This window comes from Oncorhynchus mykiss, chromosome 22 (genome assembly GCF_013265735.2).
Source record: "Oncorhynchus mykiss isolate Arlee chromosome 22, USDA_OmykA_1.1, whole genome shotgun sequence".
NCBI lineage: Eukaryota > Metazoa > Chordata > Actinopteri > Salmoniformes > Salmonidae > Oncorhynchus > Oncorhynchus mykiss.
Genome location: NC_048586.1, coordinates 46,139,429 through 46,152,340, shown reverse-complemented (window position 1 = coordinate 46,152,340; position 12,912 = coordinate 46,139,429). Strand labels below are relative to the sequence as shown.

Genomic DNA, 12,912 nt, shown 5'->3' with positions numbered 1-12,912 from the left:
ATAATAGAGCCGGGTGAAATGCCAGTTAGTCACTAGTAGTTAACCATGTATCCTAAATGGTGCCCTATGCACTATATAGGGCCCTACCTTTTGACCAGAGCCCATAGGGCTGATTTGACTGACTGGTTTGATGGACCGCACAACATGGCAACCCGGCTAATAGAGATCTAATTACCCGTCCGTCTGAATTTGAACAGACCTGGCAACGTGCCACAGACTCACTCCCGGCCTACTGATCCTAGACCAACAGATCCACGGGATACACTATACCACCCACACCTGACTCTGTCAGGCCAGTGGATCAGATCAGTCACACTGATGTGGCATGCCGATAACCGTTTCTATGTTGTGTGAAGCAATAATGAAACTTAGCGACTCTCAAATGAGGATCTGAGTAAATATGTAGCTTCGTTCTGTTTTCTAATGTTTACAATCGATATAAGCCGACGTCGTCCTCCTCCCCCCTCCGCGCGGGGGTTTTCTCTGGCTAGGAGTTCATTTTGAGAAACATTAGCATGCTAAGTGGGTGTTGAATAGGATATCATTAGTGACATTCTGAAAGGGAACTCCGGGTTGTCATGGATACCATAGCCGGTCTGTAAATGGTGGTACGTTTCCTTTGACTCCCGTTTTATGGAACTCGCAATTTATTACTCGGCACAAAACAACAACAACAAACACACTCTGGTGTCACGATGGGCATTTGGAAGGGAAAAAGATCTGTGTCCATTTTGATTAGGAACAGTCACCAGTGGGGAAATTACTGTAAACCTCAAGAGGAGAGGTAAATTCCTGGACATATGTAGCTCCTTTTGAGAGAGAGAGAGCGCGAGTGTATCAGGATAGCGGTGAGTAGTTGTTGTTATGGCTTGGTAGAGACCATCTTGACCATAGTGCATCATAGCCATGCCCTCGTGAAGTCTGCTATGTTGGCCACGTTGTCCTCAGGCTAGTGTTTACCTTAGTGTACACTAAGAGGAGGATAGAACTACTGTGATGTCATATCTACCCCCCCCCACCCCCCACTGGTCTCTGGAGCCAGAAGGATTATACAGGACCTATGCTGAAGGCCTATGCAGTTTGCTATGAGGAAGAAGAGGGTTTTTCTAAGTGCATCAACTTAATGTGCAAACTCAGTGTTATGAGTGTGCAAGGTAGAGTGGTTTACATATAATGTGTAGGTTTGACTGGAGAGTATAGACACACACACACACACAGATGAGTCTTTGTTTTTGTCAAGTGTTGGTGCTGTCTCCGCTGGACTGTCCCTACAGACTGTCTATTCATACTGTTAATGTTTCTCCTCTCCTCCCCTGACGCTCATTAACCCCCACCCACCCCTATCAAACCATCCACTGTTAGATGTTGTTGTCGCTCTCTGTTTTCTTCGTTCTCTCCCTTGACCCTCCTAACGCACATCTCCTGTAGGTTCACTATAATGATGGACTGTGTCTTGACCCTCCTAACACACATCTACTGTAGGTTAACTATAATGATGGTCTGTGTCTTGACCCTCCTAACACACATCTACTGTAGGTTCACTATAATGATGGACTGTCTGTGTCTTGACCCTCCTAACACACATCTACTGTAGGTTCACTATAATGATGGACTGTCTGTGTCTTGACCCTCCTAACGCACATCTCCTGTAGGTTAACTATAATGATGGACTGTCTGTGTCTTGACCCTCCTAACACACATCTACTGTAGGTTCACTATAATGATGGACTGTCTGTGTCTTGACCCTCCTAACACACATCTCCTGTAGGGTGCAGCCATGCTCTATGTACTCCTGTTGTTACTGCTCCAGACCTCAAGTACCCTTCCTCGCCGCTCCGGAAGCTCATTACAACTTTACATTTTGGCTCAGCTCCTCTTTCTTTCACATGTCCTTTTGAGTTGGATGTATTTATTTATTTGTGCACCTTTTTAACCTCTTTCTTTTTACTCTCCTCTCTTCTCCTCTCTTCTCCTCTCCTCCTCCTCTCTCTTCACAGGGCAGGAATCCCTTTTTCCTGGAGCCGTCCATCATAGTGGCCATCACCGACGGCAACAAGCTGACCAGCAGTGGCGGAGTCCAGGATGAGGTCAGTCATCATGGTTTCCGTGGATACCGGGGTCACAGCCAATCAGGAGTACTTCCTGTGGGTCAGCTGAACAGACGACTCTCTGTCTCTGTTTGTATGTGAAGAGCCACCGCAAGGCGTTATAATTTTTACAGCGGATGCTGCAGAAGTGAACTCTTTTATAAACGACTCGATTGTCCGCCCGCACACACACACACACGCTGGCTGGTGTGCACACACACACACACACACACACACACACACACGGCTGGCTGGTTAAACCTGTCTGAGAACAGCTTATACTATATCTTTGTCTATATATTTTTTTTTTATCTGAGCTGCAGGACATTGAACAAGTCACAGGAGGCTTCTGTTGCCTTCCTAGTTGACAGAATTAAAAACGGGGCGACATGTCCTAGCCTGATCCATAAGCCTACTATGCATTTAGTAATGCATCTAGAAAAAAACATTTATTTAAATTCCTTTTTTAGTTTAACCAGTTAATAATTTAATTATCCAGAATACAACTAAGCCTCGTGTGTTTACTTTTAAATTAGACCCGAACAGCATTTGTTGAATAGGAATAGCCTTTATTAGAGATTCTTCACAGCCCCTTATTCTGGCCAATCATCTCCAACTTGTAAGCAGCACATCAAATTTCTCCATCGATTGGAGGAGCATTGGGCTACTAAAGATTGGCACCAATATGTGATGCCTGACTGTAGCCTATTAATAGGTAACCAGTAGCATTTTGTCCATTATGAAAAGAACACAGAATGTGACTGACCTGCACAGAAAGGAGAGTGTTGATTGGCCAGTAGGCTAGGTGGGAATATTCAGAATCGTTATAACCAATCAATCTGAATACTGAGAGCCTCCATCGACGCCTGATAGGCCATGCAGCAGGACAATTTGTCTTGCTGACTACACTGGCAACGTGAGTGTTGATTTTTGTCCATCCACACCAGACGATCATGACACACAGGTTGAAATATCCCAACCAACTATATTGATTTTGGGGCAGGTTGAAACACACATGAAAGATTCATGGTCATTTAGCCAGCTAGCTGTTGCTAGCTAGTTTGTCCTGGGAGTTGAACGTTGGGTTGTTAGTGTACCTGACATGCATATACGGGAGTCCTCTTTTCAGCTGGTTCCTTAAATCTTTTCTCCAACTATTAATCCACAGATAAAACAGGAAACCTAGTTAGTTTTTATGTTCGTTATCTTCAATTAATCTCTCCTCATTTGACTTTTTAAGCATCCATGTGGGTTTGTATCTTCCTCGTATCCAATAAGGACGGGACATGCGGAGCATCTCAAATAGATGCAAGTTATATTTTAGTGCTGGGATACACAGATGCTCGTTCATTTATTTTGCGGTGGCCCGGTGAGGTGGCATTGAATATCCCTTTGACCATGGTGAAGTTATTAATTTGGATGGTTTATCAATACACCCCGTCACTACAAAGATACAGGCGTCCTTCCTAACTCAGTTGCTGGAGAGGAAGGAAACTGCTGTTACGGATTTTAATGGGTGTGACAGGAGAAGACTGAGGATGGATCAGTTTCTCCACAAAACTAATCTAAATGACATATTGAAAAGAAGGAAGTCGGTAGAGAATACAAATATTCCAAAACATGCATCCTGTTTGCAACAAGTCCCTAAAGTAATACTGAAAAAAATGTGGCAAAGCAATTACCATGTTGTGTTTAGGACAAAAAGTTATGTTTGGGACAAATCCAATAAAACACATTACTAAGTACCGCTCTCCATATCTTCAAGCATAGTGGTGGCTGCATCATGTTATGGGTATGCTTGTGATCATTAAGGACTGGGGAGTTTTTCAGGATTAAAAAAATAAATACGTAATGGAGCTAAGAACATGCAAAATCCTAGCGGGAAACCTGGTTCAATTTGCTTTCCACCAGATGCTGGGAGATGAATTCACCTTTCTGCCGGACAATAACCTAAAACACAATGCGAAATCTACATGAATTCCTTACCAAGAATACTGAATGTTCCTGACTGTCTGAGTTACATTTTCAAGCAGATAAGACAAAAACTGTATCGCAAGACCTTAAATGGTTATCTAGCAATGATCAACAACCAAATTGATAGCTTGAATATTTTTTTAAACAATCACGCGCAAACATTGTACAATCCAGATACAGACTCATCACTTTAATCGCTGAGGGGTGTGAATACTTATGTAAATTCAACATTTCTTAAAACGTTTTCACTTTTCCATTATGGGATATTGTGTGTAGATGCTGAGAAAATAAATAAATGTTATCAATTTTGAATTCAGGCTATAACACAATGTGTAATAAGATGAGGGGTATGAATACTTTCTGAAGGCACTGTATCAATATGTCCTTATGAATGCATTTATTTTAGGCAACAACAAAAAAAACTGTCATACATGATTTAATGAAAAGCAGCAAATATACATTGTTTCACATTTCTTTAATAACAGACTCATTAACATGAACACGCAATAGAGCCCCACAGTGGACATAATACCCATAAAACCTAGCTGTCAAACACTGAAATGGTTCCAATAATTGTTTTCCTCCTACATTTTTCCCATAGTGGATTTTATAACCACTTCAAGGTGTCTTTCATGTTGTCTTTCCCTGCCGTGATGTTGTTGGTAACCATCTAAATCTTTCTCGGACAAGGTGACTTTTATCAATATATTTGGCTCTATTTACGCTGATTGTAAAATGCTAATTAGCATGCAAGAGTACGAATCCCTGCGAGGTCTTGTCTGGCTGACACGTTTGCAGTCAGCTAGCTACACTGCCTTGCGAAAGTATTCGGCCCCCTTGAACTTTGCAAGGCACTGTAGCTACTAGCGACCTTGATTCAAAGTGAAAGATCATATTAAACATTTTTCATTTACTGTTCTATATTTTTAACTAATATTTGTCTTGTGTATTTGGTCTTGTACGTAATTCTATCCTAGTAGCAGTCTGATATGTGAGTCTGAAACTGTGCCATGAATACTAGGGTAGTTTTTAGTAAAGAAGCTGTATACAATGGGGGGGGGGGGGATTTGATCCCCTGCTGATATTGTACGTTTGCCCACTGACAAAGAAATGATCAGTCTATAATTTTAACGGTAGGTTTATTTGAACAGTGAGAGACAGAATAACAACAATAACAATAAAAGAACAAAAAAAGAACCCGGAAAAAAAATGCATGTCATAAAAATGTTATAAATTGATTTGCATTTTAATGAGGGAAATAAGTATTTGACCCCTCTGCAAAACATGACTTAGTACTTGGTGGCAAAACCCTTGTCTGACCTCTGATTGCCAACGTTTCTTGTAGTTGGCCACCAGGTTTGCACACATCTCAGGAGGGATTTTGTCCCACTCTTTGCAGATCTTCTCCAAGTCATTAAGGTTTCGAGGCTGACGTTTGGCAACTCGAACCTTCAGCTCCCTCCACAGATTTTCTATGGGATTAAGGTCTGGAGACTGGCTAGGCCACTTGAAGTAAAGATTCTGGAAAAAATTATTTAATCAACGCCATAAAGCCCGGGATATCAAAGAGCATCATATGAAATATGATTACTATCCGAGAGTGCACAGATTCTTCTGTAGCCAATTAGACCAGCACAAATAACACAATGTAAAAACCAAGTTCACGTCGGCACTAAGAAACTGAAATACACGATTTTTCTAATTGGTTGAACGGGACACCTGTATAACGACAACCAGTTAGCGAGTCGGACATTTCAGAGTTCCGACTAGCATGTGAACTTGGCATGATTTACAAATTGGATTTATAAGTTACATTTTAAAATACTAGGTCAACTCCCGGAGAATGAGACACTTAACAGACTTAAAACAAGGATACCATGTCTATACACAGCTATGTCAACACCCTATATCGACACGGGTCCGTGTAGTCGTGTCTAACCCCAGCCATGTCAACACGGGTCCATGTTGTGAGAAGCACATGTACCAGCACATGTACCACTACATCTGAACCCCAGAATAAGCAGGAGGAGGACAGACACCCTTACACAGGTGGAAATAGGTTTAAAATGAAGGATCGGTACACCACAACCCTTTTAAACGTATTACTGAGCCTAGATGTTATCACGTCAGGAGAAGAACAAGTGAAGGAAGCAGCCTAGGGAAAATGGAGGTAGGCTGGGTTTATAGAGATAAGATGGAGAGTTATGAAGTTGAGACCACGGGGGCAATAAAAAGCAGTGTGGAATAAGGGGGCGCTAGACTCTGCTACAGGGATGGTCGGCCGTGGAATAAACGCACAATGGGTTGCTGGTGTGCTTCTGCACCCGTTTTAGGTTGTTGTCGGGGTGTGTCCCTTGACGTCATTCCATCTGTTGCAGTTTTCAAATCGTGGTCATCGTGTGTCTGTGAATCGCAACCATTAAAGACGATGAGCGATCACAGTGTTGAGCCATACTCAATACAATGTCAGCATTTTGTTGCCAGGGTGGTGGTTTCCACTCTCTACTGTTTGTGAAAGGCTGAAGAAATCTCACCCCAGCCTGTTGGTCCATTTTGAGTGTGTGTGGTCACTTAGGCCAGCATATCAACCAGTATGGGGACCATTTTAGACTGTGTGGTCACTTAGGCCAGCACATCCATCAACCAGTACTGGGACCATTTTAGACTGTGTGGTCACTTAGGCCAGCACATCCATCAACCAGTACTGGGACCATTTTAGACTGTGTGGTCACTTAGGCCAGCACATCCATCAACCAGTACTGGGACCATTTTAGACTGTGTCGTCACTTAGGCCAGCACATCCATCAACCAGTACTGGGACCATTTTAGACTGTGTGGTCACTTAGGCCAGCACATCCATCAACCAGTACTGGGACCATTTTAGACTGTGTGGTCACTTAGGTCTGCACATCAACCAGTACTGGGACCATTGGAGACTGTGTGATCACTTAGGCCAGCACATCCATCAACCCGTACTGGGACCATTTTAGACAAAAACACAGCCCTCTATGCAGCGTTGCACCCTCGGTGACGCCGGCAGCGTTGCACCCTCGGTGACACGCGTTGTTGCGCAACATAAAGTAGCGCGACATGCTGACAACACTTGCCACGCACATGTTGATTTTTTATTTTTTTTTATAAAACATTTCTTCCATACACACGCGATCATGACATTACAGGATAAGATATTAAAAGTAACTATTAACTTGCGGGGCATGTTAAACACACAAACATTCATGGCCATTTCTCTAGCTTGCTATTGCTAGCTAATTTGACCTGGGAAAGAACATTGGGTTATTTATTTTACCTCAACTTTTTTTTGCTGAATTTTCATAGAATTTGGACCCAGATTCATACTTGGATTGTTGTTTTTTTCTACTCTGACTATAAACACCTGCAAAAGCTGGATATCTAGCGATCCGTTCTGATGCATTCTAACAGTCTAATAAATACAGTTCCGTTCCATGCAGTCTCATCACAAAGCAGTTGATAATATTGTCACCCGTCTGACTATTGTCAATTGAATCTTGTCTTTAGGATACATCTGTTTTTATTATAGGCCTGGGTGTGAAATTAGTTTTTATATACTGTCGTTTAGGTGTAGTTTCTATGGCAGCTAACTGGTGAAGGAAGGGGGGATGGTGACACGTCCTCCTAGAACTGCTTATAACGCAAACTCAGTTTGCGATATCGAAATTCTAACAACGACAGCGTGTTGTATAGACTTATTTAGGAAAAGTCAAGGATGGGTGAACATGACTTTGAAAATGGTAATTAAAATGTTAAATTCTTATGACTTCAAATTATGTTCTCTGAGTTAGTTAGTTATATATATATATATATATATATATATATATATATATATATATATATATATATATATATATATATATATATATATATATATATATATATGAATAATCTCCCCTTGTTCATCTGTCAAATACCCACGTGGGGTTGTATGCTCCTGAAAACTGAGTAGATGGGGGGAAAGGTGTGTCAAGTAGAACCAAGTTCTATTTTAGAGCTTGGCTTTGCTGACGTGAGTCAGTGCTGTGAGTAAAATCATTTTAATAACATGTACAGGTATGTGTAAAATGTATTTGTCATTCCAAGTGTCCGGTGAGGTTTGCATGCTATAAACGTCTCTCGCTCTCGATGCTCTTCTTGTTTAATTCAAATGGTTTCTCCCTCCTCCTCCAGCTCCACCTTCCCCTGACCACTCCTCTGCCGGGCAGTGAGCTGACCAAGGAGCCGTTCCGCTGGGACCAGCGTTTGTTCTCCCTGGTGCTGAGGATCCCTGGACACGCCACTGTAGAGCCTGAACCACTGGGAGGGGTCCCCCCCGACGACTCGGCCATCACCCCCATGTGCGAGGTCACCGGAGGTGAGGCGCTGTTCCTGTGTGCGCGTGTGTGTAGTATGTAACTGAGGCAGTGTCTATGTAAGGCCATATGACAGTAGTGTATGTCAAATCAAAGTTTATTTGTCACATGCACACGATACAGCGGGTGTAAACGGCACATTGAAATGCTTACTTGCAAGCTCTTTCCTCAATAATGCCTTATCAATATACAACAATAAGTAGCTAAGGAGCTGAGCACGTCAGGCGTAGCTGCCTAGAGAACGCCGGGGCGTAGCTGCCTAGAGAACGCCGGGGCGTAGCTGCCTAGAGAACGCCGGGGCGTAGCTGCCTAGAGAACGCCGGGGCGTAGCTGCCTAGAGAACGCCGGGGCGTAGCTGCCTAGAGAACGCCGGGGCGTAGCTGCCTAGAGAACGTTAGCATGTGTCCAACACACAAGTACAGTATGAGCATAAGCCTCAACCTAAAAGCATAATACTAGAATTAAACCAGCTGCCTTCATTGTCTAGAATGAGCCAGCACCGCCTAACCTGAGCCTACTGTGACCTACAGTGGAGCGGTGATGGGCCAATAGCCAGGGGTGGTGTGGGCATGTGAGTTCTAATCATAGTGCAGCTTGGTGAAAAGTGCTGATGGGAGGTCAAGATTATGAAGTCAGGCTTTCTGCTCGATGCCACATGGGTCAGATGGGCAATGGCTTCAACTGCTGCTACTGGGACTCTACATACTGCTACCACTGGGACTCTACATACTGCTACCACTGGGACTCTACATACTGCTACCACTGGGACTTTACATACTGCTACCACTGGGACTCTACATACTGCTACCACTGGGACTCTACATACTGCTACCACTGGGACTCTACACACTGCTACCACTGGGACTCTACATACTGCTACCACTGGGACTCTACATACTGCTACCACTGGGACTCTACATACTGCTACCACTGGGACTTTACATACTGCTACCACTGGGACTCTACATACTGCTACCACTGGGACTCTACATACTGCTACCACTGGGACTCTACATACTGCTACCACTGGGACTCTACATACTGCTACCACTGGGACTCTACATACTGCTACCACTGGGACTCTACATACTGCTACCACTGGGACTCTACATACTGCTACCACTGGGACTCTACATACTGCTACCACTGGGACTTTACATACTGCTACCACTGGGACTTTACATACTGCTACCACTGGGACTCTACATACTGCTACCACTGGGACTCTACATACTGCTACCACTGGGACTCTACATACTGCTACCACTGGGACTCTACATACTGCTACTACTGGGACTCTACATACTGCTACCACTGGGACTCTACATACTGCTACCACTGGGACTCTACATACTGCTACCACTGGGACTCTACATACTGCTACCACTGGGACTCTACATACTGCTACCACTGGGACTCTACATACTGCTACTACTGGGACTCTACATACTGCTACCACTGGGACTCTACATACTGCTACCACTGGGACTCTACATACTGCTACCACTGGGACTCTACATACTGCTACCACTGGGACTCTACATACTGCTACCACTGGGACTCTACATACTGCTACCACTGGGACTCTACATACTGCTACCACTGGGACTCTACATACTGCTACCACTGGGACTCTACATACTGCTACCACTGGGACTCTACATACTACTACTACTAATGGGACTCTACATGCTACTACTGCTGCTGCTACTGGGACTCTACATACTACTACTGCTGCTGCTACTGGGACTATACACACTGCTTCTACTACTGCTGCTACTGGGACTCTACATACTGCTGCTACTGGGACTCTACATACTGCTGCTACCACTGGGACTCTACATACTGCTACCACTGGGACTATACATACTGCTACCACTGGGACTCTACATACTGCTTATACTGCTGCTACTGGGACTCTACATACTGCTGCTACTGGGACTCTACATACTGCTACTACTGCTGCTACTGGGACTCTACATACTGCTACTACTGCTACCACTGGGACTCTACATACTACTACTACTAATGGGACTCTAGATGCTACTACCACTGGGACTCTACATACTGCTACCACTGGGACTCTACATACTGCTACCACTGGGATTCTACATACTGCTACCACTGGGACTTTACATACTGCTACCACTGGGACTCTACATACTGCTACCACTGGGACTCTACATACTGCTACCACTGGGACTCTACATACTGCTACCACTGGGACTCTACATACTGCTACCACTGGGACTCTACATACTGCTACCACTGGGACTCTACATACTGCTACCACTGGGACTCTACATACTGCTACCACTGGGACTCTACATACTGCTACCACTGGGACTTTACATACTGCTACCACTGGGACTTTACATACTGCTACCACTGGGACTCTACATACTGCTACCACTGGGACTCTACATACTGCTACCACTGGGACTCTACATACTGCTACCACTGGGACTCTACATACTGCTACCACTGGGACTCTACATACTGCTACCACTGGGACTCTACATACTGCTACCACTGGGACTCTACATACTGCTACCACTGGGACTCTACATACTGCTACCACTGGGACTCTACATACTGCTACTACTGGGACTCTATATACTGCTACTACTGGGACTCTATATACTGCTACTACTGGGACTCTATATGCTGCTACTACTGGGACTCTATATACTGCTACCCCTGGGACTTTACATACTGCTACCACTGGGACTTTACATACTGCTACCCCTGGGACTTTACATACTGCTACCACTGGGACTTTACATACTGCTACCCCTGGGACTTTACATACTGCTACCCCTGGGACTTTACATACTGCTACCACTGGGACTTTACATACTGCTACCCCTGGGACTTTACATACTGCTACCACTGGGACTTTACATACTGCTACCACTGGGACTTTACATACTGCTACCACTGGGACTTTACATACTGCTACCACTGGGACTTTACATACTGCTACCACTGGGACTTTACATACTGCTACTACTGGGACTTTACATACTGCTACCACTGGGACTCTACATACTGCTACCACTGGGACTCTACATACTGCTACCCCTGGGACTTTACATACTGCTACCACTGGGACTCTATATACTGCTGCAACTGGGACTTTACATACTGCTGCCACTGGGACTTTACATACTGCTGCCACTGGGACTTTACATACTGCTGCTACCACTACTACTGGGACTACATGCTACCCATTACTGGGACTACATGCTACCCATTACTGCTGATTAGAGACTACACAAAATGTCTCTGGCTATTGAGGGTGTGTGTTTGTGTGTCTTGGTGAACAGTGGGTGAGTGTGGTCTAATGTCAGAGTGTGTGTCTCCTAGGTCGCTCCTACAGTGTGTTCTCCCAGCGCATGTTGAATCAGTGTCTGGAGTCTCTACTGCAGAAGATCCAGAGTGGAGTGGTCATCAACTTTGAGAAGACGGGCCCGGACCCCCCTCCTGGAGAGGGTGAGAGGCTGTCCTTTAATGTTCCCCTAGCCTCTACTGCCTCCCTACACACGGTCCCCTGGCCTCTACTGCATGCCTACACACGGTCCCCTGGCCTCTACTGACTCCCTACACACGGCCCCCTGGCCTCTACTGCCTCCCTACACACGGTGCCCTGGCCTCTACTGCCTCCCTACACATGGCGCCCTGGCCTCTACTGCCTCCCTACACACGGCGCCCTGGCCTCTACTGCCTCCCTACACACGGCGCCCTGGCCTCTACTGTCTCCCTACACATGGCGCCCTGGCCTCTACTGCCTCCCTACACATGGCGCCCTGGCCTCTACTGCCTCCCTACACATGGCGCCCTAGCCTCTACTGCCTCTCTACACACAGTCCCCTATCATCTACTGCCTCCCTACACACGGTCCCCTGGCATCTACTGCCTCCCTACACACGGTCCCCTAGCCTCTATACGCTCCCCTAGCCTCTATACGGCCCCCTAGCCTCTACTGCCTCCCTACACACAATCCCCTATCCTCTACTGCCTCTCTACACACGGTCCCCTGGCCTCTACTGCGTCCCTACACACGGTCCCCTGGCCTCTACTGCCTCCCAACACACGGTCCCCTATCCTCTACTGCCTCTCTACACACGGTCCCCTATCCTCTACTGCCTCCCTACACATGGACCCCTATCCTCTACTGCTTCCCTACACACGGACCCCTATTCTCTATACGGTCCCCTAGCCTCTACCGCCTCCCTGTGGCGGGCCTGGTGCAGTGCACGCTGACACGGTCACCAGGTGTGCTGTGTTTCCTCAGACACATGGGTGCGGCTGGCTTCCGGGTTAAGCGAGCAGTGTGTCAGGAAGCAGTCGGCGGTTCTCGACCGTCGCCTCTCCCGAGTCCGAGCGGGAGTTGCAGCGATCAGACCAGACTATAACTATATATATATTTTTTGTAAATGACTTGCGGGCTGGATTGAAGTGCC

At 45.5% G+C, this 12,912-nt stretch overlaps 1 protein-coding gene across 1 annotated transcript in view; it reads left to right on the top strand.

Moving 5' to 3' along the window:
• The window catches only part of ints6 (integrator complex subunit 6), a 37,585-nt gene that overhangs the window by 4,632 nt on the left and 20,041 nt on the right, over nucleotides 1-12,912 (top strand). The window contains exons 4-6 of the mRNA XM_036959427.1: nucleotides 1,998-2,087; nucleotides 8,265-8,448; nucleotides 11,816-11,941. Coding sequence (XP_036815322.1) covers nucleotides 1,998-2,087; nucleotides 8,265-8,448; nucleotides 11,816-11,941 — 400 coding nt within the window. The remainder of the gene's footprint in view (nucleotides 1-1,997; nucleotides 2,088-8,264; nucleotides 8,449-11,815; nucleotides 11,942-12,912) is intronic.